This window comes from Manihot esculenta, chromosome 12 (genome assembly GCF_001659605.2).
Source record: "Manihot esculenta cultivar AM560-2 chromosome 12, M.esculenta_v8, whole genome shotgun sequence".
In the NCBI taxonomy this organism is placed as follows: Eukaryota; Viridiplantae; Streptophyta; class Magnoliopsida; order Malpighiales; family Euphorbiaceae; genus Manihot; species Manihot esculenta.
The window spans coordinates 33,792,878-33,817,663 of NC_035172.2; the positions used below are offsets into that span (position 1 = coordinate 33,792,878).

Genomic DNA, 24,786 nt, shown 5'->3' on the forward strand with positions numbered 1-24,786 from the left:
ATTTTTGAGTCTTGTCTATAAACCTTTATTTGTTAAATTATGTTCTATTTAATGCATGAAATAGTATTTAATTTAAAAATATAAAAGTTTTAAATTTAATAATTTTGATAAAATTGATAGAAAAACTAATTAGACTATTTTTAATTTAATTTTACGAAAATTAGGGGGTGTAAATAAAAAAAGGTCAGAACGTAAGGGCATTAAGCAAAAACGAAAAGCTCTCGACTAGTTGTTTTCTACTCCTTTCTCGAACGTCGGATCTACATTGACGATCAAAAGTAAACAATCTTAGTTGCAACTTAGAGCACACAAGCATTTCCCCTTCACAATATTCGCGTGACGACAGTCTCTCTCTCTTCTCCTCTCAAGAATGCCAGTATCAGTCGCCTAACCGGTCAGCTTCTCTCTCTACGCCGCCACTGTAATTCCGTGAATTCACTAAAATTAGTAATTTGCGATTAAAAAAAATAAAATTATTAATTAAGAAAATCGAAAAAGCGAATATAAAATTACTAAAATAAAGCCAAGAAGCAAAGTGTATATATCACGCTGACACCATATATATATATATATATATCCACAGCTCGCACCTGAAAAAAAAAACAATAAAGGCGAAGTTTACTTGCTCTCTCTGGAGCTCTGCACGTTTACCGATGATAACCACCAACCACCTCCGGTAGTGACGCCTCCTTCCGTTCATGGCCACCGAGAGCGACGTCGTTTCACAGACCTTCAGAGCTCTGGTGGAGAGCGCTGACAAGAAGTTCGCTCGCGTCCGTGACCTCCCGTCGTACGGGCATGCTCAAAACAACTACTTCCAGAAGGTTTTCAAGCCCTACATGCGGCTATGGAAGTACCAGCAAGAGAACAGGTCGAAGCTAGTTGAGGCCGGTCTCAACCGGTGGGAAATAGGTGAGATCGCTAGCCGGATCGGCCAGCTATACTTTAATCAGTACATGAGGACCAGTGATGCGAGGTTCTTAGTCGAAGCCTACGTGTTCTATGAGGCGATTTTGCATCGAAAATACTTTGAAGGAGCTAAAGCTAAGGATCTCGGTGTGAGATTTAAGGAGTTGAGGTTTTACGCGCGGTTTTTGCTCGTTTCCTTGATTTTGAACCGGACCGAGATGGTTCAATTTCTTGCCGACAGGTTTAGAGCTCTTGTTGATGATAGCAAGTCAAATTTCCGGGTACTTTTTAATTTTTAATAATTTTTTGAAAAAATCATTAGTTGCTAAAAATGTGTTTATTTGGTGCCTTTTTTGGTTGCAATTATTTGTCTCTTCAGGTCTTGCTCTGTTTTGGTGGTCTATTCTTTTTTTTTTTTCCTAAGTGCTCGGTAGTGTCTGGAGACTAAAAATTTGATTATTTTGGCACTGAAAGTCTTTTTATAGATTTATGTGGTAACCTTTTGTTTTAGCTCGTAGATTTTATGGAGGTTGAGATATGAAATAAGGGAATTTGTGGAATTGGAGATGGAGGAATTTCTTTTTGGTCAGGACTAGCTCTTTTGGTGATGATGGCCGAACCGGGTTTTAGGTGGGCATTGCTTAATTAGCAATCAAACGTTTTCTTTGTGGAATTTGTGAAATTGGACTAATTATTTTATGTGTGAGGAATTAGTTCAAATTTGATAAAAACTAGACTCCCACGTTTCTTTGGTTTATCCGGAAAACTATAACCATGGAACAGAGAATTATTTAACTTCTGCTACTAACAGAGCTCTGTTCTTGTTAGAAAACTAGGATTGCCTATTTTTTTGTTTTTCTTGGAAGATTAAAGCCATAAACCAGACAACTATTTTAGGTTTTTCAGAAATGGAGCCTTAACCTAATGAGACTTAACTAGTTTTCACTTCTAGGAGAGAAAGGCATACCTAGATTGTTCCTTTATTTACTTTTTTTTAGAAGTTTTTTATTATTTTCTGAATGTAGGTGATGCTATGTTATGCGAACCCATATTACTTAGATCCATCAAGTAGGTATCATGGGTCCTGCAAGTTAGATATGGCATTTAGTTTCCTGCACTTGAAGGACAGTTGAGTCACCAAACTCTATGGCCGTAGTTGTCCAGTTGCACATATGCAATTTTGAAGGAAGGATGCATGTGATTCAACTAAGTTGCTGAATTAATTACTGTTCTAAAAATTGATAAAAGTTAAGGTGGGAGTCGTAATGTTCTATACTGAGAATGGGCAATTTGTAGAACCAACTGTATTGGTAATTGGTATCTTATTCACTAAAGGTTGCTGCGGTCTGGCTACTTGTTTGGGTATTTTTTGGGTGGAAATGGAGCTACTGAGGTTTGAGAGTTGGATGGGTTAGTGGAAATCTTAAAACTGCAAATTATTTCCTTAGGCACAAGGAAGATTTCCCCTATTTTAAAATGTTATTGGTGATTCAATTTATATGGCTGATCTATCCTCTGGCATTTTTTTTTTCTTGTGAATAGAGGAGCTAATAGAAATAGGAAAAAGTTGACTTTGAGCATATGTGAGATATAGATGTCTAGGAGGGTATTAATTCCTCCATTAATCTGGATGTAATGATCACTTTGTTTCTTAATGAAGTTAGAATTTTCCATTAAGAAAAAACACCCTGCCATTGCTGAGCTTCCTGGATTGCTGGGCAACTGGCTGGCAGTGTGGGTTTTTAGTTCCATGTTTTAGCAGGAAGGAGAAGAAAGGAGATGAAAGATAAGGGGGGAAAGTAGCCTGAGTTTAGAAGATTTTGTGGCACTAATATGATAATTCTTTATGAGTTCAAACAATTTGGCGTGTGTGACTGATAGAAAAAGTTACAACCCTTCAAATTAAACCGCTTAAGATCATGCAAGGCAAAAAGTCAAAAAGTGTATGGGTGCATGGATCATGTGAATGTTAACTCTTTAAGTTCTGATTGTTTAATTTAAAAGTTTTGAAGAAATGAAAAGCTGAAAGTGACATGGTGAAGGGACCTTTTTTCCCTAGTTTTCTACTCTTCTTTTACATATTTGTGGACCATTAGCAAAGGGACTTTGAAAAGCTCAGAATCATTGATATTACCTTGTTTGGTTTAGTTCCCTTTCTATGACTCAAATGCCATAATTGATTATCATTAATCAGATTGAGAATTATATTATATCGGATGGGTAAGATGAGGTGCAAAATTATAAGACTTACTCTCCATACTAATTGCAGTTTGCTGACTACATATACTATTCTGTTCTTTTCTGCTCATATATATAAAATAAATTTATCTTCTCGTAAATTGAACAATCTAAATACTTTTTTAAAAAAATAGGAATGATAATAGAGAAATTTCAAATTTATATGCTAAATCATTTAGTAGAAAGTTAATCCCTTGATGATGAATTTGGAGGCATTTATTATTATTCTAAGCTAACTCTTTAAGTACACATGTGCCTGCATGTGTTTGTGCCTTAGAGCTCTAATGAGCAATTTACTGTATGAGTTTTAGCTGGTACTTGCTAATGGCATGACATTGTGTTCTGGATCATGTATTCTCAGGAAACAAATTTCAAAGAGTGGAAGTTAGTGGTGCAAGAAATTGTCCGCTTTATGGAAGCTGATACTGCCTTTGCAAGTGTCAGGCCTTTGCGTTATTGTGTCTTGTTTGATTCACATCCAACTTCTCGTCCATATGTGGCTCGTTTCCATGTGAGGAAGGTCCTAAAGTTTCAAGATGCAATCCTGACAAGCTATCACCGGAATGAGGTGACAAGTTTTTGATGTTTGTGTGATTCTATGTTGATTATCTTCATTTGGAGTTTAATAATTAGGAATTTCTTATGCACACAGATATATTTACAGCCTTATTTGTAATTTTCAGATTAAATTTGCAGAAATTACTTTGGACACTTACAGAATGCTGCAATGCTTGGAATGGGAGCCAAGTGGATCTTTCTACCAAAAGCATACAGTCGAATCAGTCTACCAAAAGCGTCCAGTTGAACCATATGAGAATGGCACTGTAACTGATCATTCTGGAGCTTCTGGACTAATAGATTTAAACCTGGCTGCAGATTTGACGGATCCAACTTTACCATCAAATCCTAGGAAAGCTGTTCTTTATCGTCCTTCAGTGACACATTTTCTAGCGGTTAGATTTGGAGCTCTTACTTGATTATGTTTTTTAAGGTTAACTTGCATTGGATGGGCAATTACATTGGTATGTCTACTTTCATATTGAAGTAGTTATATACTACTCATATTTGGGTGGTTATTATGAATAATTCCTTGTAGCTAGGCCTTCTCTGATGCTATAATTGTTGGTGAAATGGTGAATGATTTCTGCCTCATTTCAAAATGCAGTGTACAGTCAATTTATGCTGTAGCATATTGTTGTCTATATGTATATTCTGTCCAGTTCAACTTTATAAATGTCAAATATTATATTTTCCTTGTGAATAGTAGTTCCTATCAATTTTAGTCTGTTATCAATTGTTTCTCCAGTAAGAAGTAAAGAAATATCAGTGGGACAACTGGATAAACTTAATACAGGTTACATATAATGTATACAAAGAATATATAGTCTCTTTGAGATTCAGTAAGTAGTGCTAATACTAGTTATGACCATTTTAACATTTATTTCTTGTGTACTTCTTCATGTTCGTTTTTGTTGTGGATTTATAATAATTAAGGCTAATGTTAAACTACATACTTTGTGGGCAGGTTATGGCAACAATTTGTGAGGAGCTTCCACCTGAAGGCATTGTGCTGATATATTTTTCAGTCTCAGGTTAATTTTAGCTTCCGTTTGCTCTAGATTCTGCTGGCCATGTAAGTTTTTATGACTAAATGAATCCTTGTGCAGGGAAGGCGGGCCAAAGTAATACTTCTTATGTGGAAAGTTCTGGAGGGTCAAGAAAGTCTTCAAAAAACAAAGTTGGTTCTGGAATGTTCAGTGAGCAAAATAGTTCTGCATCTGAATCTCATTCTAATGGCAAGAGAGATTCGAGTGATCATAATGACCATTACCTATGGTTAGGTCCCAGAGGAACTGCTGGTAGGTGATTTATTATTCCAAGTTAAAGGACAATTACTTCTCTATGTTTTCTGCTACCTATGCTTTTTTTCACTGTATGAATTCTGCTTTCATATTTCAGGTCCAAATGCCCTTTATCCTGGTGATATAATTCCTTTTACTAGAAGACCACTTTTCTTGATTATTGATAGTGACAGCAGCCATGCATTCAAGGCAGGTTTGTCATAACTTGTGCATCGCTTCTTAGGTGATTTTAATTTGTGCTGCTGAATTGCATAGTTGATAAACCAAAAACTTGTGGCCTTCTGAGCAAGACTTTATTTCAGGATCAGCTTAATGTCTAAAGTATTTTGTTTTTATAGTTTACCTTAGATGTCTAAAGTTGTTCTTCCAATTAGTAACCTGGAAGTTTTAGCATGATTTATACAGGTGACACTATTAATTTGAGATTTGGCAAAAATGAAATTATTTAAGAAGTGGTAAGAGTTGTGAACCCTGCACCTGGTGATGTGCACATCACTATATTACATGTGCATTAATATGAAATAGGAAGTTACCAATTCAATGCTTAGATAGTACTCCCTCTGTCCCATAATTTTTGTCTACTCTACTTTTCACACATATTAAGAAATATGATTTTTTATTAATTTTTCAATTATACTCATTTTAAATACATTAAGTTTTATTAAATATTAAGAGATGTTTTGAGAGGTTTTTTGGAATTAAGATAAAATTAAATAGAGTTATAATAGTCAGTTTATATATTACTATAGTCTAAAAAAGGAAAGATAGATAAAAATTATGGGACGGAGGGACTACTATTTAATTGATGCACAATAAATTTCACTTGAGCATGTTATCCTAGAAGATTAAACATTGGCCATGAATATGTACATTGTTTTGGCAGTTTGGCTGCTTGTAAAGCCAGCATGCACTTTATTTGGATGCTTTTTAAATAAATATTTTATATGGTATCATTTGTCAACTTCCATAGTATCAACAACAATGACTACTAAGTTTTAATCTCGTATTAGTTGAGGATAGCTATTTTGATATTTTGTCGCCATTCAACTCTGTTTGACATCATTTCTACATTAATTTTCAAGACTTTATTTCCCTCTGTATCAACTGAGGTCTCCCCCTTCTTTTCCTCACTTCTTTTCTGCTATTTTATCACACTTCTGTACTGGTGACTCGCCCATGGGCTGCTTCCGGTTCGGTTTTGGGCCAAAACCACTGGTTCATTGGCCTTCACTGTTCGAATCATTTTTGGTTCAAAATGGTTCCGGATTGAAATGATTTCAGTTAAAATCCAGTTATATGGTTCAAAACAGTTTGAGTCCAGTTTTGGTTCATCCCCAATTTGAAATATTTTGAAATTACAATAATATTATCAATTTAACATTCTATACAAAAATACATAAATTTATAAAATGTAGATTTATAAAACTTCATTTATTTAGTTTCAATAGTAAAAATATATATATATATATATATAGGAAACCAAACCAAGGAATGTACTTTTTTTTAAAAAATATTTTTAAATAAATATTTTTTTTTTGAATTGGGGCGGTTCCTGTCCAGTTCCATTCTTGGCTCAATAGGGGAGGCCCGTAACTGGCCCCTTACTAAGCGGTTGCAGTGTGGATCTTGGACAGGAACAGTTTGACCGTGCCAGTTCTGGGTTTGACTCGAGCCGGTTCCAATTAGTTTCGCAGTCCGACCGGACCGTGGCTAGATTTATATACCGGTGCATTTTATAAGCCTAGTAAATGTCTGGAATATAAATTATTAACTAAATATGTTTTAAATTTATTTAAAATATTAAATTGGTTTGGACAGGTTTTGGTGGTATATGAGTAATGTTAATCGGACTTGGAGCGGCTACAAGTTGTAAGGCATATATTTTAATTGGGTTTATGATGCAGTCTCGGATTATGGTTCACGTTTGAAGATGAAAAGGAGAGGGAAGCAGAGAATTTGAGAGAGATACTTGATGATTTCCCTTAAATCAATTGGAGTATATATACTACTTATAAGAATATACAATAGAAAATAAAATAAAATAATCTCCTAGTTATAGCCTAATCATATCACATAATTATGCACACAATCACTACAAATTTAAGCCATTTACAAAAATTATCTCAACACTTTCCCTCAAGCTGGAGCGTATATGTCATATGCTCCAAGCTTGTTACAAATATACTCGACTCATGAATCTCGAAGGGATTTTGTGAAAACATGTCATGAAAAACTAGATTTGATACAATATGGAAAGCAATTTGATTATCACATATCAGTTTCATTTGGCAAATGTAGCTATACTTCAATTCCTGAAGAAGTTGCTTCAATTAAATGAGTTCGCATGTTACTAAAGCCATAATTCGATATTCTTCTTCTGCACTTGATCTTACAATCATACCCTGTTTTTTACTTTTCCAAGATATAATATTCCCTCCAATTATAATACAATATCCTGAAATAAATTGTCTATCCGAAAGAGAAACTTGTCCAATCTGCATCAGACTAGCCAACAATTTATGAGTGACTCTTGTTCTCATAGAGTAAAGCCTGTCTTGGAGCTACTTTCATATATCTAAGAATGCAGATGACTGTGTTCCAGTGACTACTGTATGGGGTTTGGAGAAATTGACTAACCACACTTACAATAAAGGAAATATCTAGTTGCGTGATAGTGAGATAGTTGAGCTTGCCAACTAATTTTCTGTATATCTTTAAGTGGCTCTCCCTGTTTAGGAACAAGTTTGACATTTGGATCCATAGGAGTGTCCACATGTCTATAGTCTAACATGTCCGTTTCTTCTAATATATCTAAAGCATATTTCCGTTGAGAGATCGCAATACCTGTTTTAGACTGTGCTACTTCAATCCCCAAGAAATACTTCAATTTTTCTAGATCTTTAGTTTGGAAATGACTGAACAAATGTTGATCAAGCTGAGAGATTCCATTATGATAATTTCTTGTGATGACAATGCCATCAACATAGACTACTAAGTAAATGCATCTATCATCATTATGACGAATAAATACGGAATGATCAGATTTATTTTTAGACATTTCAAACTTGTGAACTACAGTGCTGAATCATTCAAACCATGCTCTTGGAGACTGTCATAGACCATATAAATAGCGTCGAAGACGACATGCTAGGCCTGATTTCCCCCGGCAACGCAATAAGCCTTGAAGGTTGCTCCATATAAACTTCTTCGGTAAGCTCTGCATGAAGAAAGAAATTTTCAATGTCCAGTTGATGAAGGGTTCAGTGATTAATTGTAGCCAATGAGAGAAGGAGGCGAACAGAAGCTATTTTTGCTACTGAAGAGAAAGTACCACTGTAATTAAGCCCAAAAATCTATGTGTAACCTTTAGCTATAAGACGAGCTTTAAGGCGATCAATTTTGCCATAAGATCCCACCTTAACTGTGTACACCCATCGACAACCAATAGTAGACTTGTCAGGTGGTAAAGAGATCAGTTTTCAAGTTCCATAATTATGAAAAGCAGTCATCTCCTCAACTATTGCATTACACTAACCATAATGATCCAATGCTTTTTTAACTGTCTTGGGTATAGAAACAACAGACATGGTGGAAATAAAAGTATAATAGGAAGGAGACAAACGATGGTAACTCACAAAATTATAAATGGGATGAGGATTTTGAGAAGAGCGAATACCTTTTCGGAGAGCAAGAGGAGTAGCTGTTGCTACTATAGGCATGACCAAAGTAGGTGACGATGGAACTGGAGGTGAGTCATTAGAAGTATCTGCATCAGGGACAGAAGTATCATTGTTATTAGCGGATGGGTGAGGCCGACGTGTGTAGACCTGAAGAGGTGGTGTAGGAGTGGGAGATGGAATGACGTGAGGCCAAGGAGAGATAAGAGTTAAAGGTATAGGCAAAACTCTAGGAACGAAGGTTTTGTGCGTTGGACAAGAAGAAAAGTAAGGGGAGGTTTCAAAAAGGGTGACATCTGCAGAGACAAAATATCTGTTAATAGTGGGATCATAGCATTTGTAACCTTTTTGAAGCCGAGAAAAACACATTTAACTGATTTGGGCTGGAGTTTGTCTTTACTAGTGGGTGTGATCATGAACAACATATATACATTCAAAAACTCGTAGAGACAACTGGTTGGAGGTCTGGTTAGGAAAGAGAACTGAATTAGGACTCTGATACTGCAAAACAGAAGAAGACATACGATTGATCAAGTAGCAGGCACTAAGGACTGCCTCGCCCCAAAAACGCAACGGAACATTATGATGTATGAGTAAGGTGCGGGCGGTTTTAATCAAATGTCTATTTTTTCGCTAAGCAACACCATTTTGTTGAGGAGTATGGGCACAAAAAGTCTGGTGAGTAATACCCTGATTAGACAAAAAATGAGAAAAAGAAGAGGAAAGATATTATCGTTCATTATCACTATGCAAAATCTTAATGCGAAAAACAAATTGATTATGTATTTCAACACAATTTTTAAAAAATGGATAATAACTCAAAGCGATTCTTCATTAAAAAAAACGAAGTGCAACGAGAATAATCTTCAATAAATGTAACAAAATACTGAAATCCCAAAGTTGTACTAACACGACTTGGACCCCAAATGTTTGAATGAACAATGTCAAACATCGAGGTGGCCCTGTTATTGTCTTGCTAGGGAAATGAAGCCTGAGTTTGTTTTCCAAATTGACATGACTCACATGCTAAAGAAGACAAAGAAGAGAGACTAGGGACAATTTCTGCAATTTGATAAGACTAGGATGTTCCAAACGGTTATGAATAAGCTCAACGGAAGTGGTAGAAATAAAAGCAACTAGAGAGGTTGAGAGGTAGTAGAATCATTGTGACTCAGATCCTGTTTCAATCATTTTCCCAGTACTCCGGTCCTGCACCACAACAGAATCAGAAGTAAAGGTTACTGAATAATTAAGATTTTTGGCCAATTTACTAATGGAGATTAAATTATATAGACATTCGAGAGTGAACAAGACAATAGTTAAGGAAATAGAAGGAAGAAGTTGTATTTTTTCTATTTTATAACTTGAGTTTGTGAACCATTAGTTAAGGTGACTTTAGATGGTGTGGAATGTGAAACAAGAGTAGAGAAAAGATTATGATTACCAGAGATGTGATCAGAAGCACCAGAGTCTAAGATTCATGGATCAACAGGTGAAGACTTAGTTAGACAAGCAAAGTAATAACCGAAGTGAGCAATGGTGGAAGATGGATGATGTTGCTTAGCTGTTTGGATCTGCAAGTATTTTTTATAGTCTTCTTTAGTTAAAGTGATTGAATCTAGTTCCTGAGATTTATTGGTAGGTTGTAGAAGCAGGCCTTCTTCATTAGATTGGGCAAGATGAGCTGCTGACTTGCCAGTATTATCGGGTTGATTAGACCGTGGTGGTCGGCCATGCAATACCCAACATGTATTCCGTGTGTGACTTTTCTTATCTCAATAGGAGCAATGAAACTTTTTCCCTTTACCTTTGTGATTTCCTACTTATCCTTGATTCCCTTGTTGCACAGTCAAAACTGAGAATTTCATATCTGCAGCGTCACTCTTACTAAGGGAAATACGTAAGAGCCTAGCTGACACATCGTTTAAAGTTAGAATAACTAAACCAATCAAAATTTGATCTTTTACAGAGCAAAGGTCAGATCGCAGTCCAATTAATGCCAAAACCATAAAGAATTTATCACGTTATTTTTCTTGCGCATCAACATAATCAGTAAAAGGCATAAGAGAATTAAATTCATCTTTCAGAGTTTCTACTTGACTCAAGTAACTAGTGATATCTTGATGATTCTGTTGTAAGTGAACCATATCTGACACAACCTTATGGATGCGTTGTATGTCATTAGTATATAATGTTTTGGTCTTAGTCCAAATCTTACAACAAGTTTGGATCTAACGAATGCCATAGAAGACTACATAATTGAGTATCATCTTAACCCAATTGATTCTATTAGTGGTAGTGATATCAGTGGCATTTTTTGTTAAATAATCATCATACCTCTGTTCTAAAAAACATAAGTCTATGGATGCAACTCAAGACATATAATTATTACTTCCTTGCAATTTCACCGTAGCAAATTGAAAAGAAAGGTTTAAGGGACTTAGAACCTATATTGAGGGTGTTTTTCTTCTGAGACATGTCAAGAGAGATTTTGGAATAAGGGACTGAATAGGGACTTGAATCTGCCAAACAAGGAGATTTGGAGGAAGATTCGCCGGCATGAAACAGTCGCTGGAGGATGGTTCATGAGACAGATTGCTTTGAGCGGTGTGGAGGCGCATGGGACCGATTTTGGCGGCGGTGCTTCACCGGGAAGCCAATCGGAAGCCAACGAGGAGGATGGCCTAGGTGGTGCGACCAATTGATTTCTAGAAAGTCTCCAAAGCAAAGTGGCAGATCTGCTACTCACAGGTAAACCAAGTTTCTTGGCTCTGAAACCATAAAACAGATGATGAAAAAAAGAAGAAGAAAGCAGAAGTTTTGAGGAAAAAATACTTGATTATTCCCCTTAAGCTAATCGGGGTATATATACTACTTACAAGAGTACGTACCATGCAAGAAAATAAATTAATTTTTTAATTATAGCCGAATCATATTTCAATCATATTATATAATCATATCTCTAATTATTATTATAAATTTAGACTATTTACAGAAAGAATCTTAATATAGCTTAATCTTATTTCAATTATATCACATAATTATGCACCCAATCAGTATAAGTCTAGGCTATTTATAAAAGGAATTTCAACAACGTCAAAGGACAATTGCTTGCTAAAGGAAACTTGGAGTTGTTCTTTTCCCTACCTATTGTGCATGAGACGAGGGAGCTAGCGGCCTTTACAAAGCAAAAGAATTATGACATGAAAATTTTCCACTCCTTTCTTATTCAATCCATATATAAATGTACATACTAGTGATCCCTATTTGATATTACAATTGATTAAGGAATTACATAATTCATTTCTATGATCTTGGATTTGATAAGAGAAAATTACTGTTCAACTCCTGTAATTAAGATATGAAGAAATACGTGAAGCTAGTTGCTACCTCTTCTATTGAGCCTACAATACGCTCTTCTTTATTCACTTGGTTGTCCAATCTCCTTTACTCAAACCGGTTGGCCTTCCTCCTTTCCTGACGCTTCCACCCGGTCATCTTATATTGAGTTATCTACCTGCTTGCTACCTCTCATATTGAGTCGGACTCGCTCTCTTCTTTATTCATCAGTTTTCCAACATCCTTTACTCGAACCAGTTCCTCCTTAATTGAATACTTCCATGCAATCATCCGATCTGATGACTGGAGTTATCTACTCTCAGGTTGGTTGTCCTTGCCTTCCTAATCTGTCCAGTGCTATGTCTATCCCCAGCATGTATCGATTGTTTCACCTGTATGAGTTTGATCAAGTTTGGGCAGTAAATTTGTCAAATGGGTATGGGACAATATTTGCGGATACCGAACTCATTACTATTCCTATAAAGAAAGTATTAAGCTTGGGAGTTGATGGGATTCATTTGTTTATGTACCGAGTCGGGACTCAATGAAAGGATTTGAGCTCTATGACATGCATTTAAATGTGTTGCCTTTCTACAAAAACTAGTCTGCACATTGTGCGGGTATTAAAATATTTTATATGTAATTTATTACTATAAAACAACAAAAAAATAATTATAGGGGACTAATTAATATACATGATTTTCAATTCTAGAGTAAGAAATTTAAAGATTTCAAATATTAATCAAGTACAAAACCATGCATCAATAAATTTAATTATATCAAATAAAATTAAAAATTTTATTACTTACTATCATATATTATTAATATTTAATAACATTATTTTATTTAAGAAACTATATCTCTAGGAAAATAAAGTTTACTAAGTTTCAATAGTGGTGACAGCATTGATGGTGGCAGTGGAGGAGTAGAATCACTTGAATAAAAAATCCCAATATTTGAATAACTCTCATTCAACTCCTATCTATCCAAGAGGATTGAGTTGACTGGCAAGAGTTATAAAGCCACGCATCTATGCCAGATATAAAAAGAACAATAAGAAAAAAATTTTAAAATATGAACCAATTGAAAATGAAGGAAATAGAGTCGTGTGAAGGAAGGAGATTATATTAGTGAGTTTTATATAGAATGGACATACGGATGTTATATTTTATAGAAAGTGAAGAGACTAAAATTATCACAATTATTAATATAGTAAATTATAATAATTCAGATTTAATAACTTAGTTGTTCAAAGTATGTAACGCGTGATTTAGAGTATTACAAATACTATTCTACTTGTTATTATACTTTAATTATTTATATCTATTTATTTTTTACAAGTTATTTGAATTGAATAAAATTTTAATTTGATAATGTTTTATGCTATTAGTTCTATTAATTCTTTAATTGTTTATGTTTTATCATAATTAATATTTTTTATAATAATTTTAATCGATTATATATATATATATATATATATATATTCTATATAATTATTCATATTAGAAGAACAAAAATATATGACATTTGTTAATTAGATTATATTAGATATGATTTCAAAAAATTGTCAAATCAATAAACTAACACTATTGCGAGAATGGACTTATATATATATATATATATATATTTATTTATTTATTTATTAACAGTGATTTATTTTTATTATTTAAACATCTTTTTATATGGTAGTTAGCTAATTTTTATAAATATATTTTTAACATTATATTATTATTAAAATAAAAAATAAAATAATTTTTTTATAATAAAATACAATAAAACTTTTATTATAATATCAATAATATATTATATTAAAAAATAGTAGAAAATCAAAAGGTTAGTAACGATCAATATAATAAATTGTACTTATTATATCAAAAAGTAAGAAATTTAAAAGTCATACATTAATAATGATGATAAAAGTAATAAATTATATTTAACATATATATTAATTATTATTCTATATAAAAATAAAATTTAAAATGTATAAAAAATTATAAATTTATGCTATATGACATAATTATGTTGGGTTAATTGTGCACTTAGTAATTTCTCATATATTTGTTATTATTCGCATATGAGCTGAAAAACATGTAGTATCAACTAATTAATAATATTGGTTATAATTTTTTTTATAATTTCTTTATTACTAAAAATAAAAATAAAATATATATGTTAAAATTTTTATTTTATTGTGATTAATATATTATACTAAAAAAGTTGTAGGAAATTAAAAAGTCACATGTTAATAGTAATGATAGAAAATTAAAAAGTCACATACTTATAGTAGTGGTAAGAAATTAAAAAGTCATATATAAATTGTAATAATGAAGATAATAAATTACATTTATTATGGGCATATTAATTAGTAATATTATTAAATATAAAAATAAAAATAAAAATAAAACATGTCATGTTGTGCTACTTGACACAAATTTACATGTTTAAGATTGCCACTTGGCATAACTATATGAACCTAAACATGTCATTTATCAACCTCTTTATAGCCTATTTTAGAACCTAGATATATATATATATATATATATATATAGATGTAAAATTTTTTCCCTTCCTATTTGGAAAAGGAATATTTGAAGCAAAATCATCTAGAACTTAATTGTCCTGAGGTGTCGAATTTCCAGATTTCTGCATTTCTTATGCCTTTCCATTTCTTGATTGTCAGCTTACATGTGAATTCTGGATGATTCTCAGGCCTTGCATGGTGCAGAAAGGGGAGAGCCATCTGCATTGCTACTTTCGCCTTTGAAGCCAGCATTCAAGAATTTAGCTTGTGTTGATACAACGCATAGTGGAAGTCAGTTTACCTTTTTTTTAACTGCTCCTCTACAAGCTTTTCATCAGATGGTTGGCCTCTCATCTGTTGATGCTGATACAGTAAGTTGATTGTGTAATGTTTTCAGTCAATGTGACAATCCTACTGTTCCTACTTGGTCTTCTTTGTTAAGTGGTCTCTGCTTTTAGGATGTTTACAATGATGCTGAGGAGATAATCTCCAGTGCATTCTCCAAGTGGGAGGTGGTTCTGTGCACATCAAATAGCCTAGATCTTGTTTGGGCTCAAGTTTTATCTGACCCGTTTCTGAGAAGGCTTATTCTCAGGTGTATATCTCTCTCGTTTTATTTTTGGATGTCATTAAATTTTAGCTAAACCTGATATGTTTATGGAATATGTGTCCAGATTTATATTCTGCCGTTCTGTTCTATCTACCTTCTGCTCTCCAAGAGACTATGAGCAATATCTGCCTGTTTGCCTGCCCCATCTTCCCAGTTCTGTGTCTCCAAGCTCTGAAGTTGTGCGTTCAGCAGTCCAACGACTTTCAAATCACCTAAATGTTGCTCATTATTTTCATTTTGATGACAATTAGAATCACAAGCTGTTGAGAAAAAAATTTGAGGGATAAAATTCAGGCTCTGAGACTCAAATTCCATCCATTTGATGAGAAAAGGCATCTTATTGAAGTTGAAACTTGGCTTTTTAGGGGAAATTAAGAGAGATATAACTTGTGATGGAACTTGAGTTGGCAAGTGAAGAATGTCTCAACGAGCATGGTTGCTTCTGCTTGTTTTATCACCCATATGTGCGACCTTGCCAAGTTCTCGGCAACTAGGCTGAAATCGTATACTGGTTTGCTGTAATGGTTAGCTGGATGCTCGAAGATTTGCTGGTGTGTAAGTATAGTTTAATTCTTTAGGGGCTGATTGGTGTAATAATCTAATCGTTATTATGGTTTGTTAAGAGCTATTTTGAAGCAGTGCTAGTCATCTTTTTGTATCTTTGTATAAGAAATCAGGTAGTCAAAATGGTTTGTTTCCTTCTTACCTTTTACAGTTGTTTCATATTATTCTTGGAGAAGCTGCTTAAAAGGCAGATGTAATTAAATCGAGTAGTAGGATTTGCAGAATACCTTAAAAATAGATGTACTTGTTGCAAGCTGGACTCTGCTTAATGCTCCTGTATTTGGTCTCGGTTGTTTCGGCTCTTCCTTTTGACAAGTGTAATGTGATGTCCTGTTTATTTTATCATTTTTTTAATGTATTGTAATTGATGCGAGGTGAACAAGCATTTATTTAATTTAATTTTTTTTAATACATTTTGTACTGTGGATCTGAAAGTACGTCTCTTTTGTTTGGACAATTAGAATCCGATAATTTTTCCTCAGAAAATAATGTTCCTTGCAGAAAGTAAACAAGGGTTGTAGAATCAAGCCAGATAGGAGGCACTTCATCTAGGAAACATCAGCACAATTATAGATCCTATTATTAACCATTCTCGCCAATTTTCAACTGTCCTTTGAAGGTAAAGAAAAGGAGAAAGATCTTTCTCACTAATTCTGAACTGTTGTCCAGGTTCTTTCTAAAAGAAAGATATAATAATGACAGTTATTGTGGTTAATTCTCCAATGACCACGTCAACCATCAGATAAAAACAAGGCAATTGGGTCAACATTGGAAACTTCTTTATCATATTGTAATGGTTTTAATACCTTTAATATTACATTTGGTTCAATTTTGCAGCAGCCATAGGTTCATCTTACTGGAGAATCCGCCAACTTTGGTTATTCATACATAACACAACCTAACCCAATTTTCTCTCTCTGTACCCCGCTTTTTTCTCTCTCTAGAATTTCTCCACGACAATAGCTATATTTTGAAATCCATTTATTGATTTTTCCAAATATATCAACTTAATACATTACCAAGAATAACTCCAAGTTTTCCTTCCATTTATCTTCCTTCATCTTCCCTTGAAACTTCCATGCATTTCATTCCTCTCCTTTTCTGCTCCATATCTTTTTCATTTGTTCCCGTTTTAGGGAGATTTGGCCTTGGTGGGTTGCTCTTCCTTGTTCCATTCTTTGTCTTTAATTTTTTTTTTCTCCTTGTATTTGGCTTTTCATTGGTGATATTATATGTAAATTTTCAGATTCGGGTCTTTATTGATTTCATTGAAGACTCCTTCATTGGTTGTTTCCAAGTCTATCCCTGCATCAAGACATAGCAAAAGCTACGATCCATCACTTGAAGACTTATCCATGGTAAACAAACTTCTCCCCTCCCATTCTTCTTTTATTCTTTAAGTTTTTGTTTACCTTCTGAACATAATCATAACAACCATTTGATAATATAGTGGTGGGTTTTTGATACTTGTGGTTAGAAACCAATTTTCTTAGATTCCAAGATGCAGAAGGATGCTGGGCAACTGGAGAAGGAGCTTATGAATATCAAAGAAAGATTGGCTGCAGCAGAAGGAGAAAAAGAGAGATTCCATAACGAGCTGAAAGAGATGAAAAAGGCAGCTAATGAAGCCAATGGAAAACAAAATGAAGCAACGTCCAATAGAAAGGTTGTTGATGATGTATTTTCAGACCTAAATTCCACAATAGAATCGTTATCAAAATCCAATGAAGAGTTAAAGATCAAAGAGGCAGCCATTGCGTCTCAAGTTGAGAGGGCCAAGGAATTGGAAGCTAAATTTGCAGAGAAAGATGCCTTAGTGCGGAAACTGAAAGAGGAGATAGGTAAGGCTCAATTCTCTGAGACTCATGCATTAGATTTGTTGTCCAAAAGCAAAGAAAGAATTAAGGAACTGGAGACAGAAATAAGAGCAGGCAGGGATTCAGAAACGAAAATGTTAGATTCTTTGGCTGCTCAAACAAAACGGCTTGAGCTAACCAAGATAATGCTTGAAGAGTCGAAGCTTGAGGTCACCACCCTCCATGATGAAGTTGACAAATTGGGTTCACCAGAGAAGAAAAAAGATGATAAGTCTCCATTCAACAGAGAATTAGCGAGTCTAAAATCGGAACTTGTGTTTGCCAATGAGTATCTGGCTAAAGCTCAGGAACGTGAGAAACTTTCAGCAGCTAAGGCTGAAAGATTGGTTAAAGAGATTGAATCGCTTAAACATGAACTGAAGCTAGCAACTGAAGCTGAGGGGAACAACAAGGACGCCTTGGATGACTTAGCAATAGCACTAAAAGAAGTTGCAACAGAAGCCCACCAATCCAAAGAGAAGCTAATCGAAACTGAAGTTGAGCTAGAGAGGTTGAAAAAGGAATCAGAAGAATGGAAACAGAAGTTCAAGAGAACCAAGGAGAAGCATAGAACTCTATTGGATGAAGCAAGGAAAGGGGCTGATCTTCACCGGAACACGGCTGATCGGTTGAGAGTAGAGGCGGAGGAGACACTTCTAGCTTGGAATGGTAAAGAAATGGGCTTTGTAAATTGTATCAAACAAGCTGAGGATGAAAAAGCTGCGGCACAAGAAGAGAACAATAGACTCCTTGAAGCACTTACTGCAGCCGAGAACTTGAACGTAACATCAAAACAAGAAAATCAGAATCTGCGAGATATACTTAAACAGGCTTTGAATGAAGCTAATGCAGCAAAAGAAGCTGCAGCAATTGCTCAATCAGAAAATTCCCAACTCAAAGATATGCTGGCTGAAAAAGATGATGCTTTTATCTTCATTACTCGAGAGAACGAAAATCTTAGAGCCAATGAAGTTACAGCTACTGAGAATATCAAAGAGTTGAAGCGACTGTTGGCTGAAGCTACAGGAAAAGAATGTAAAGCTGAAGATAAGGAACAAGAACAAAAGCTCAAGCCAGAGATCTCCACAGAGAAGGAGATAGCCCATAAAGAAAGGAAACTGAGCAATGCTTTTAGCCTTAATCTCAAGGATCTAATAATTCATCCTAAACACAAGGAAACACAGGAGGATCATAAAATTTCTGAAAAGAACAATGAAGATAACGAGGAGAATGAGGATTCAGAGAATGTAGATCCCCTTAAAGGATCAATATTTGATGTAGATTCACCTGTATCAACAGCAGCAGCAGCAGCTAATCACCACCAAAACAACCACCACCACCACTACCACCATCGGAGAAAGTCCTCTACATTTACAGATGATGAATCAATAAATGCTGAAGATTTAGAACATCTAGATGGGACTCATATTGATGATGGGGAGAATGAAAGGAACCCCAAGAAGAAGAAGGCATTGTTAAGAAGATTTGGAGATATTATAACAAGGAGAAAAGTTGTTCACAGAAGGGATTCATCATTGGGTGGTGATCAAACTCACAAGAAAGAACCTTCATCAGCCGGTGGTGAATCTCACAAAAAGGAACCCTCCTCTGCTGGTTCTGAAGATCACAAGAAGGAGTCTTCACCACTCGCCGGTGAAGCTCTAAAAAAGGAAGCTTCTGTTGGCGAATAAACGTTGTTTCTATTTAAATCTCCAACAGCTTGTAGCTCTGATTTATTTACATTTGATTTTTTGTTTTAATTTTTTTATTCTTTTAAATTATAGGGTAAAGGTATATATTTAATTATTTACTAGTGTCTATATTGTGAATATTTCAATTCTCATTATCTATGTTATACTGTTACTTGAAAAATAAAATAAAATTAATGAGTGTGTATAATTAAGTTGAAAAATATTTTGCTGATGTTGATTGTTTAGCTCATTTTGTGTTATCATTTTCTAACATGGACTGCCTTTTTAACCAAGAAAAGCATTTGATCAGCAATATATGAAAAAGGTTCTCTCTCCAAAAAGAGAGGGGATAGGCATAAACATGTATGAAAATAAAGGGAGATTTATTATTTAATTTTTGGATACTTCCGTTATTAACAAGTCACGTTTTATATTTTTAGAAATTTATTAAAATATTTTTATATTTTTTTTCTCTATTAACGAAATAAGTGATGGAATATAAAATTTTTAAAATCTAATTTTGCCTTCAAATAAAACTACTTATTTAGTTCTCAGGTATTGTCGTTATTAACAAATTAGTATCTATATTTTTAAAAATCTATTAAAACGTCATTATCAATTTTTAGAAATCTATTAAAATGTTATTATCTTTTTTCAAATTTATTAAAATATTCTTATCTTTTCTCAAATCTATTAAAATATTTTTATCGTTTCTCCCATCAACGAAATAGTACATCTTTCTCTTATAAAAAGAAGAAGAAAAAGAAAAAGAAGAAGAAAAAAGATAAGAAGAAGAAGAAGAAGAAAAAGGAGAAAAAAAAAGAAAAGAAGAGAAAGAAAGAAAAAAAAAAGAAGAAGATGATGATAATAAAGAAGAAGAAGAAAAATCACCTCTCTCTTCTGCTTTGAAGAAGAAAAAGAAAAAGAAAAAAAAAACCGAAGAAGAATTGAAGAAGAAGAAAAATAAAAAGAGGAAGAATCAAAGAAGGAGAAGGAGAAGGAGAAGAGAGAGGGTAATTTAGTCTTTTATTATATTTTGGTTGGATGGAATGACTATTTCATTAACAGAGAAAAAAAATAAGGACGTTTTAATAAGTTTTTGTAAATGCAGAAACTGACTTGTTAATAATGATAATACTCAGAAATTAAATTATAAATCTTCCAAAAATAAACGAATCAATTTGTTTGTTAATACTTAGAAATTAAATTATAAATTTCCCAAAAATAAACTCTATCCATTTGTTTGTCAGTATTTTGATTCTGAATTCAGACTTCAGACAAGTATTTTCCGCAAAAAAAAAGGATTAATAAAGCAATCAGACGTCTTGCTCATTTCTTCCAGTATCATAGTTAATTTTTTTTCTAGTTTCTCATGTAATGTATTTATTCATCATGTAGAAATTTAAATTATTTTATTTTATCAAATATATATTCGTACTTTTGTATTTTCTGGTATTAACTTATCATATATTTACTGTATTTTTTAATTTATTAAAGTTCTAAACTTATTAAAATTATAATATTAAAAAAATAACCACTTTATTGGAGGAGGAAAGAGGAAATACTTCATCATTCCATCCCTTAGGCTAACAAAAATGTTCAGCCCTTTTAATGAACGAATCCATCTTTCTACATTTGAAAACCAATCAAATTCGTCTGAGCTCAGAGTAAATACATGATCAACAAACAGCAATACTTTTCTGCAAAAGCACTTATGCTTCTGCACTACCAAAAATCTAAAGATTCTAATAAGAGCTTTACGGCGATCCCAACAAAAAGGGCATCCAAAATGCTCCTATTGATAACTTGATATAAAATGTCTACCAGCATTTTGAAGCTTATGATCACATATACCTGTGCATCTATAAATGTTGCAGAGAATGGCAAGCTATTGCATCCAGCTAATTGTTTTTACTTGATTATTTGGATAAAAATGCATATTGAATTCCCAAAATTAAATTGATGTTTCAAGCTACATACTAGACAACAATGAACTAATAAAAGAGTTACTGAACAAACATCAAGCCAAATGATCTCGTTTGTGTCTTGAAGTGAGATATTCTCTGCATCTCTCAGCGACTTTTGGTCTTTTTCTGGCCTTGCACCTGAAATGCTGAACAAATTTTCTTCCAACAACGAATACAAATAAGTAATGGTATAACAACCCAGGAGGCATTTGCACCAACATAGTATGCATAGTAGTAATAAGGACTTGAAGAATAGTTATCGCCGTCCAAGAACGAAGTTATGAAATACACAGCAGTTCCATAGAGCTGCCCCAGAGAAATGGCAAGCTGAAGTATGTAGCTATATGACTTCCCCATAGCAATTGCATATCTGCCAAGTGTCAACAAATAATTCTGCTATGAATAAAATGGTGGGCGAAGGTAAAATATCCATTATATATATAAGGCACAACATATATGGTAGGACGTACATGTTTATATCTTAGATCTATGAATGACTAGATCTAGGTTTTTTCCCAATAATAAATAGATAGCCTGGTCTTATTTCATAAATAACACCAGAAAAATAAAAAGTATTGTTCTTGAAAATAAATCATACACTGCCAGAATGCTAGCTGGACCCTCTAATACTGCAGTCAATCCTTCCACGGCAACTATTCCAGCATCCCTTGCTGCATATCTTGAATCACCTTTGCTGTATTCTTTCCCTGTCAGCAGTAAATATGAGTAACATATGCATTTAACGTAACAGAAAAAGAAAGCGCAGGGAGACTCACAAACTTCAGCCAGATAAAAAGGGGTCTTCTCCTTGTAAAACTCGGGAGAGAAAACAAAATAGCCCTCAAGAATCATATGCGTGAGACCAGTAAAAGCCCACCAGCACATGAGCCATCTATCAATTTTTGCTATTTTGTGGGACCTTCCTGGCATAGGAAGAACAAGCTAATCCAGTAAGCCGGGTAATTAGATTCACTTTAAACAAACTAGGACAAGCTAGCAACACACTGAAGATATTTAAAAAAAAAAAAAAGAATCAGGATTCAATGAAAAGTTACACCAGCAACGAGATGAAACCAGCAGTAAAGCTTCCAAAGCAAATTACAAGATGCAGCTTACTTGCTTTCCTCCATCAACTGGCAAGGACGAGTTGCCAATGTGCATGACAAAGGAGATGATTATCAGAGGATAAAAATTTAACTCATCGAGTTTTGACCATCAATTTTTTTAAATTTAAATGTACATTTAGATCTAAATTGCATATACATATAGATCTAAATTACAAATACATTTAAATATAAATTTCTTCGTTTATCTTCCAATATTACCATCACTTTTTGCAGGATTGGGATTTCGACTGCAACACATGTTTAGCTTGCAGCAATTAGGCTCACACAGTCATAATAACAAACACTGAAGTGGGAATTGTGGAGGGATCTGAGATGAGAAAGACGTAATAGAAATGCATGATGCTAGATTCTAATTCAAGGCTGGTGATTCTTTTTAATGAACTCTGATTCCAATGATAAAGATTAATGACTCAAAAATCAAATGTAGATCAGCAAGCATTTAGGTGAGCAGAAAACACAGTTAAATTACCAGAAAGTATCCACACGAGAGAGACAACGACAAAGGAAGAAATTGCATAGACGCCAACGATGGTGGACTGAGAGAGGACTACGGGCACATAATCCGGCAGCTTCAGATCTCTCGGAACGTAAGGATGCGGCTGCCCCTCCATTTTTGGTCGTCGTCTCTTTCTGCTACTACTTGGCCTTCGCTTGTGATTGGTATTCGATTTTCAACTTTAAAATAGTCGGCGGTTCATTTATTTTTTTATTTGAAAAACAAAATTACTAGCTAGTCCATGAATAAAATAAAACCTAGGAAATCATTAATTCAGTGGCGGACGTCGGGCCTCTAGACTTCTTAAAGAATTTTAGTGCTATTTAAGTAATTTTATCTTAATTCTAAATAAATAAATAAAATTATTATTAAATCTCCAAATTTATATATATAAAAAAAATTAATAGTTGATTTCTATTTAAAATTATATAATTATAATTTTTTATTTTATAAAATCAAAATTATTAATTTTTTACTAAAAATTTATAAATTATTTAGTTTATACAATTTTAACTATGTATTATTTAAAATTTATAAATTTAAATATATGTATATATATATATGAGTTTGTGTTTCTAACTAAAATTAAAATAAATTGATTGATATTTTTTATAAATTAATAAATAATTTAATTTTATAAAATACAATAACATTTTATTCAAGCGATTCTAATATAGAAATAAATTAATAAATTTTTTAAAAATATGGAAACTAAATAATAATTCTTTCATATATATAATAATAATTTAAATATTATTTTTACAACGTTCACCTTATTTTATTATTTTTTAATTAAAAAAATTTACTTTTAATTTTTAAAATTTAAACTTTAAGTATTTTAATTATTTTTTTCCTTTTTAAACTATTTTATAGCTAAAAAGTGATAGTTTTGTATATATCTATTTATGGGCTTTTTGCAAAATTAGGGGCGGGGGAATAAAAATTTGTGGATTTGGGGTTGAAAAACATTTATTTGCCGATTAGGGGTTCGCCTGCCACGTGGCAGGCGAAAAGAGAGCCTGGCACCTCTTTGAAAGGCGAGAAGCGCCAGATAAAGTCTTGGCGCCTATCAAAGAGGCGCCAAGCGTGGCCTGATGCTTTTCAGACAGTCTGGCGCTTCTTAAAGAAGTGCCAGCATGACCCTGGCGCCTCGGAAAGGGTTGCCTGACACTTCCCAGACAGGTTGGCACTTCTTAAAGAAGCGCCAGCTTGACCCTGGCGCCTCGGAAAGCTTGGCCTGATGCTTCCCAGGGTCAGGCTGGCGCTTCTTAAAGAAGTGCCAGCCTGACCCTGGCGCCTCGGAAATTCACAGACCTGGCGCCTCTTTAAGAGGCGCCAACCCATCCTGGCGCCTCTTAAAGAGGCGCCAACATATTCCGGCCCACCCTATATATACTCTTCACCTTATCCTATAAATACCCCCTCCACCACCAATCTCATTTTCCCCTATGGTTTCTCATTTTTCCCTCTCCTTTTACTTATTTCTTTCCTGGTGATTTATTTTCACACTTCTTTATTCTCTTCTTTTTTCTGTTTTAATTGATTTATGGCTCATATTTATGTTGTTCCAAAAGTTTTACGAGGTAAATTAGCTAAAAATAGAGTGAAAAAAATGTGGAGAGAAATATATAAATTAAGAATAGATTCTCAAAGCAATTTTTTTCAACATATTTTATGGCTTAATTATTAGTTGCAAGAAATAATTTGTTCTGATTATAATATGCGGAATATAGAAATGGTTGATATTTTGATTGAAACTATTCCGTTATGTTATTTTAAGATTTTAAGTTTTATTTGGTCAAAATCCGAAATAAAAAGTTATTCTGATATAGTCAATTATTATTTTCATATTTATGAAAAATTAGATTATGCACCTTGGATGCGTCTGCAATACAGTCTTCCTATTTTGCAAAAAGAATTCTGTAAAAG

General features: G+C 33.7%; 3 protein-coding genes across 11 annotated transcripts; 2 read left to right on the forward strand and 1 right to left on the reverse strand.

Annotated features, from left to right (window-relative positions):
• Nucleotides 1-577: 577 nt before the first annotated feature.
• On the forward strand, nucleotides 578-16,074 carry LOC110627978 (protein SCAI). Of its 4 annotated transcripts, none has more exons than XR_002489943.2 (9): nucleotides 578-1,190; nucleotides 3,509-3,715; nucleotides 3,831-4,100; nucleotides 4,673-4,739; nucleotides 4,815-5,006; nucleotides 5,107-5,202; nucleotides 14,735-14,917; nucleotides 15,005-15,141; nucleotides 15,221-15,421. XR_002489943.2 is itself a non-coding variant. In XM_021774403.1 (9 exons), the coding sequence occupies exons 1-9, from the start codon at nucleotides 699-701 to the stop codon at nucleotides 15,405-15,407; spliced, it is 1,827 nt and encodes a 608-aa protein (XP_021630095.1). In that variant the 5' UTR covers nucleotides 579-698; the 3' UTR covers nucleotides 15,408-16,074. The 4 variants fall into 4 exon arrangements, 1 of the variants encoding a protein (XP_021630095.1); XM_021774403.1 differs by having other exon boundaries at nucleotides 579-1,190; nucleotides 5,107-5,198; nucleotides 15,221-16,074; XR_006347887.1 differs by lacking the exons at nucleotides 15,005-15,141; nucleotides 15,221-15,421 and adding an exon at nucleotides 6,828-11,437 and having other exon boundaries at nucleotides 14,735-14,867.
• Nucleotides 16,075-16,205: 131 nt separating this feature from the next.
• On the forward strand, nucleotides 16,206-19,458 carry LOC110627977 (myosin-13). 6 transcript variants are annotated; one of them, XM_043948590.1, is made up of 3 exons: nucleotides 16,206-16,339; nucleotides 16,558-17,078; nucleotides 17,198-19,457. In XM_043948590.1, exons 2-3 carry the CDS (start codon nucleotides 17,076-17,078, stop codon nucleotides 19,265-19,267), a joined length of 2,073 nt encoding a protein of 690 aa, XP_043804525.1. In that variant the 5' UTR covers nucleotides 16,206-16,339; nucleotides 16,558-17,075; the 3' UTR covers nucleotides 19,268-19,457. The 6 variants fall into 6 exon arrangements, with proteins under 6 accessions (XP_043804525.1, XP_043804527.1, XP_021630094.1 ...); XM_043948592.1 differs by having other exon boundaries at nucleotides 16,207-16,339; nucleotides 16,967-17,078; nucleotides 17,171-19,458; XM_021774402.2 differs by having other exon boundaries at nucleotides 16,207-16,339; nucleotides 16,967-17,078.
• Nucleotides 19,459-21,158: 1,700 nt separating this feature from the next.
• LOC110627430 (probable 3-beta-hydroxysteroid-Delta(8),Delta(7)-isomerase) lies at nucleotides 21,159-23,037 on the reverse strand. Its single transcript, XM_021773731.2, has 4 exons — nucleotides 22,831-23,037; nucleotides 22,011-22,157; nucleotides 21,833-21,941; nucleotides 21,159-21,604 (listed from the first exon to the last, which is right to left on the reverse strand). Exons 1-4 carry the CDS (start codon nucleotides 22,970-22,972, stop codon nucleotides 21,340-21,342), a joined length of 663 nt encoding a protein of 220 aa, XP_021629423.1. The 5' UTR covers nucleotides 22,973-23,037; the 3' UTR covers nucleotides 21,159-21,339.
• Nucleotides 23,038-24,786: the final 1,749 nt, after the last annotated feature.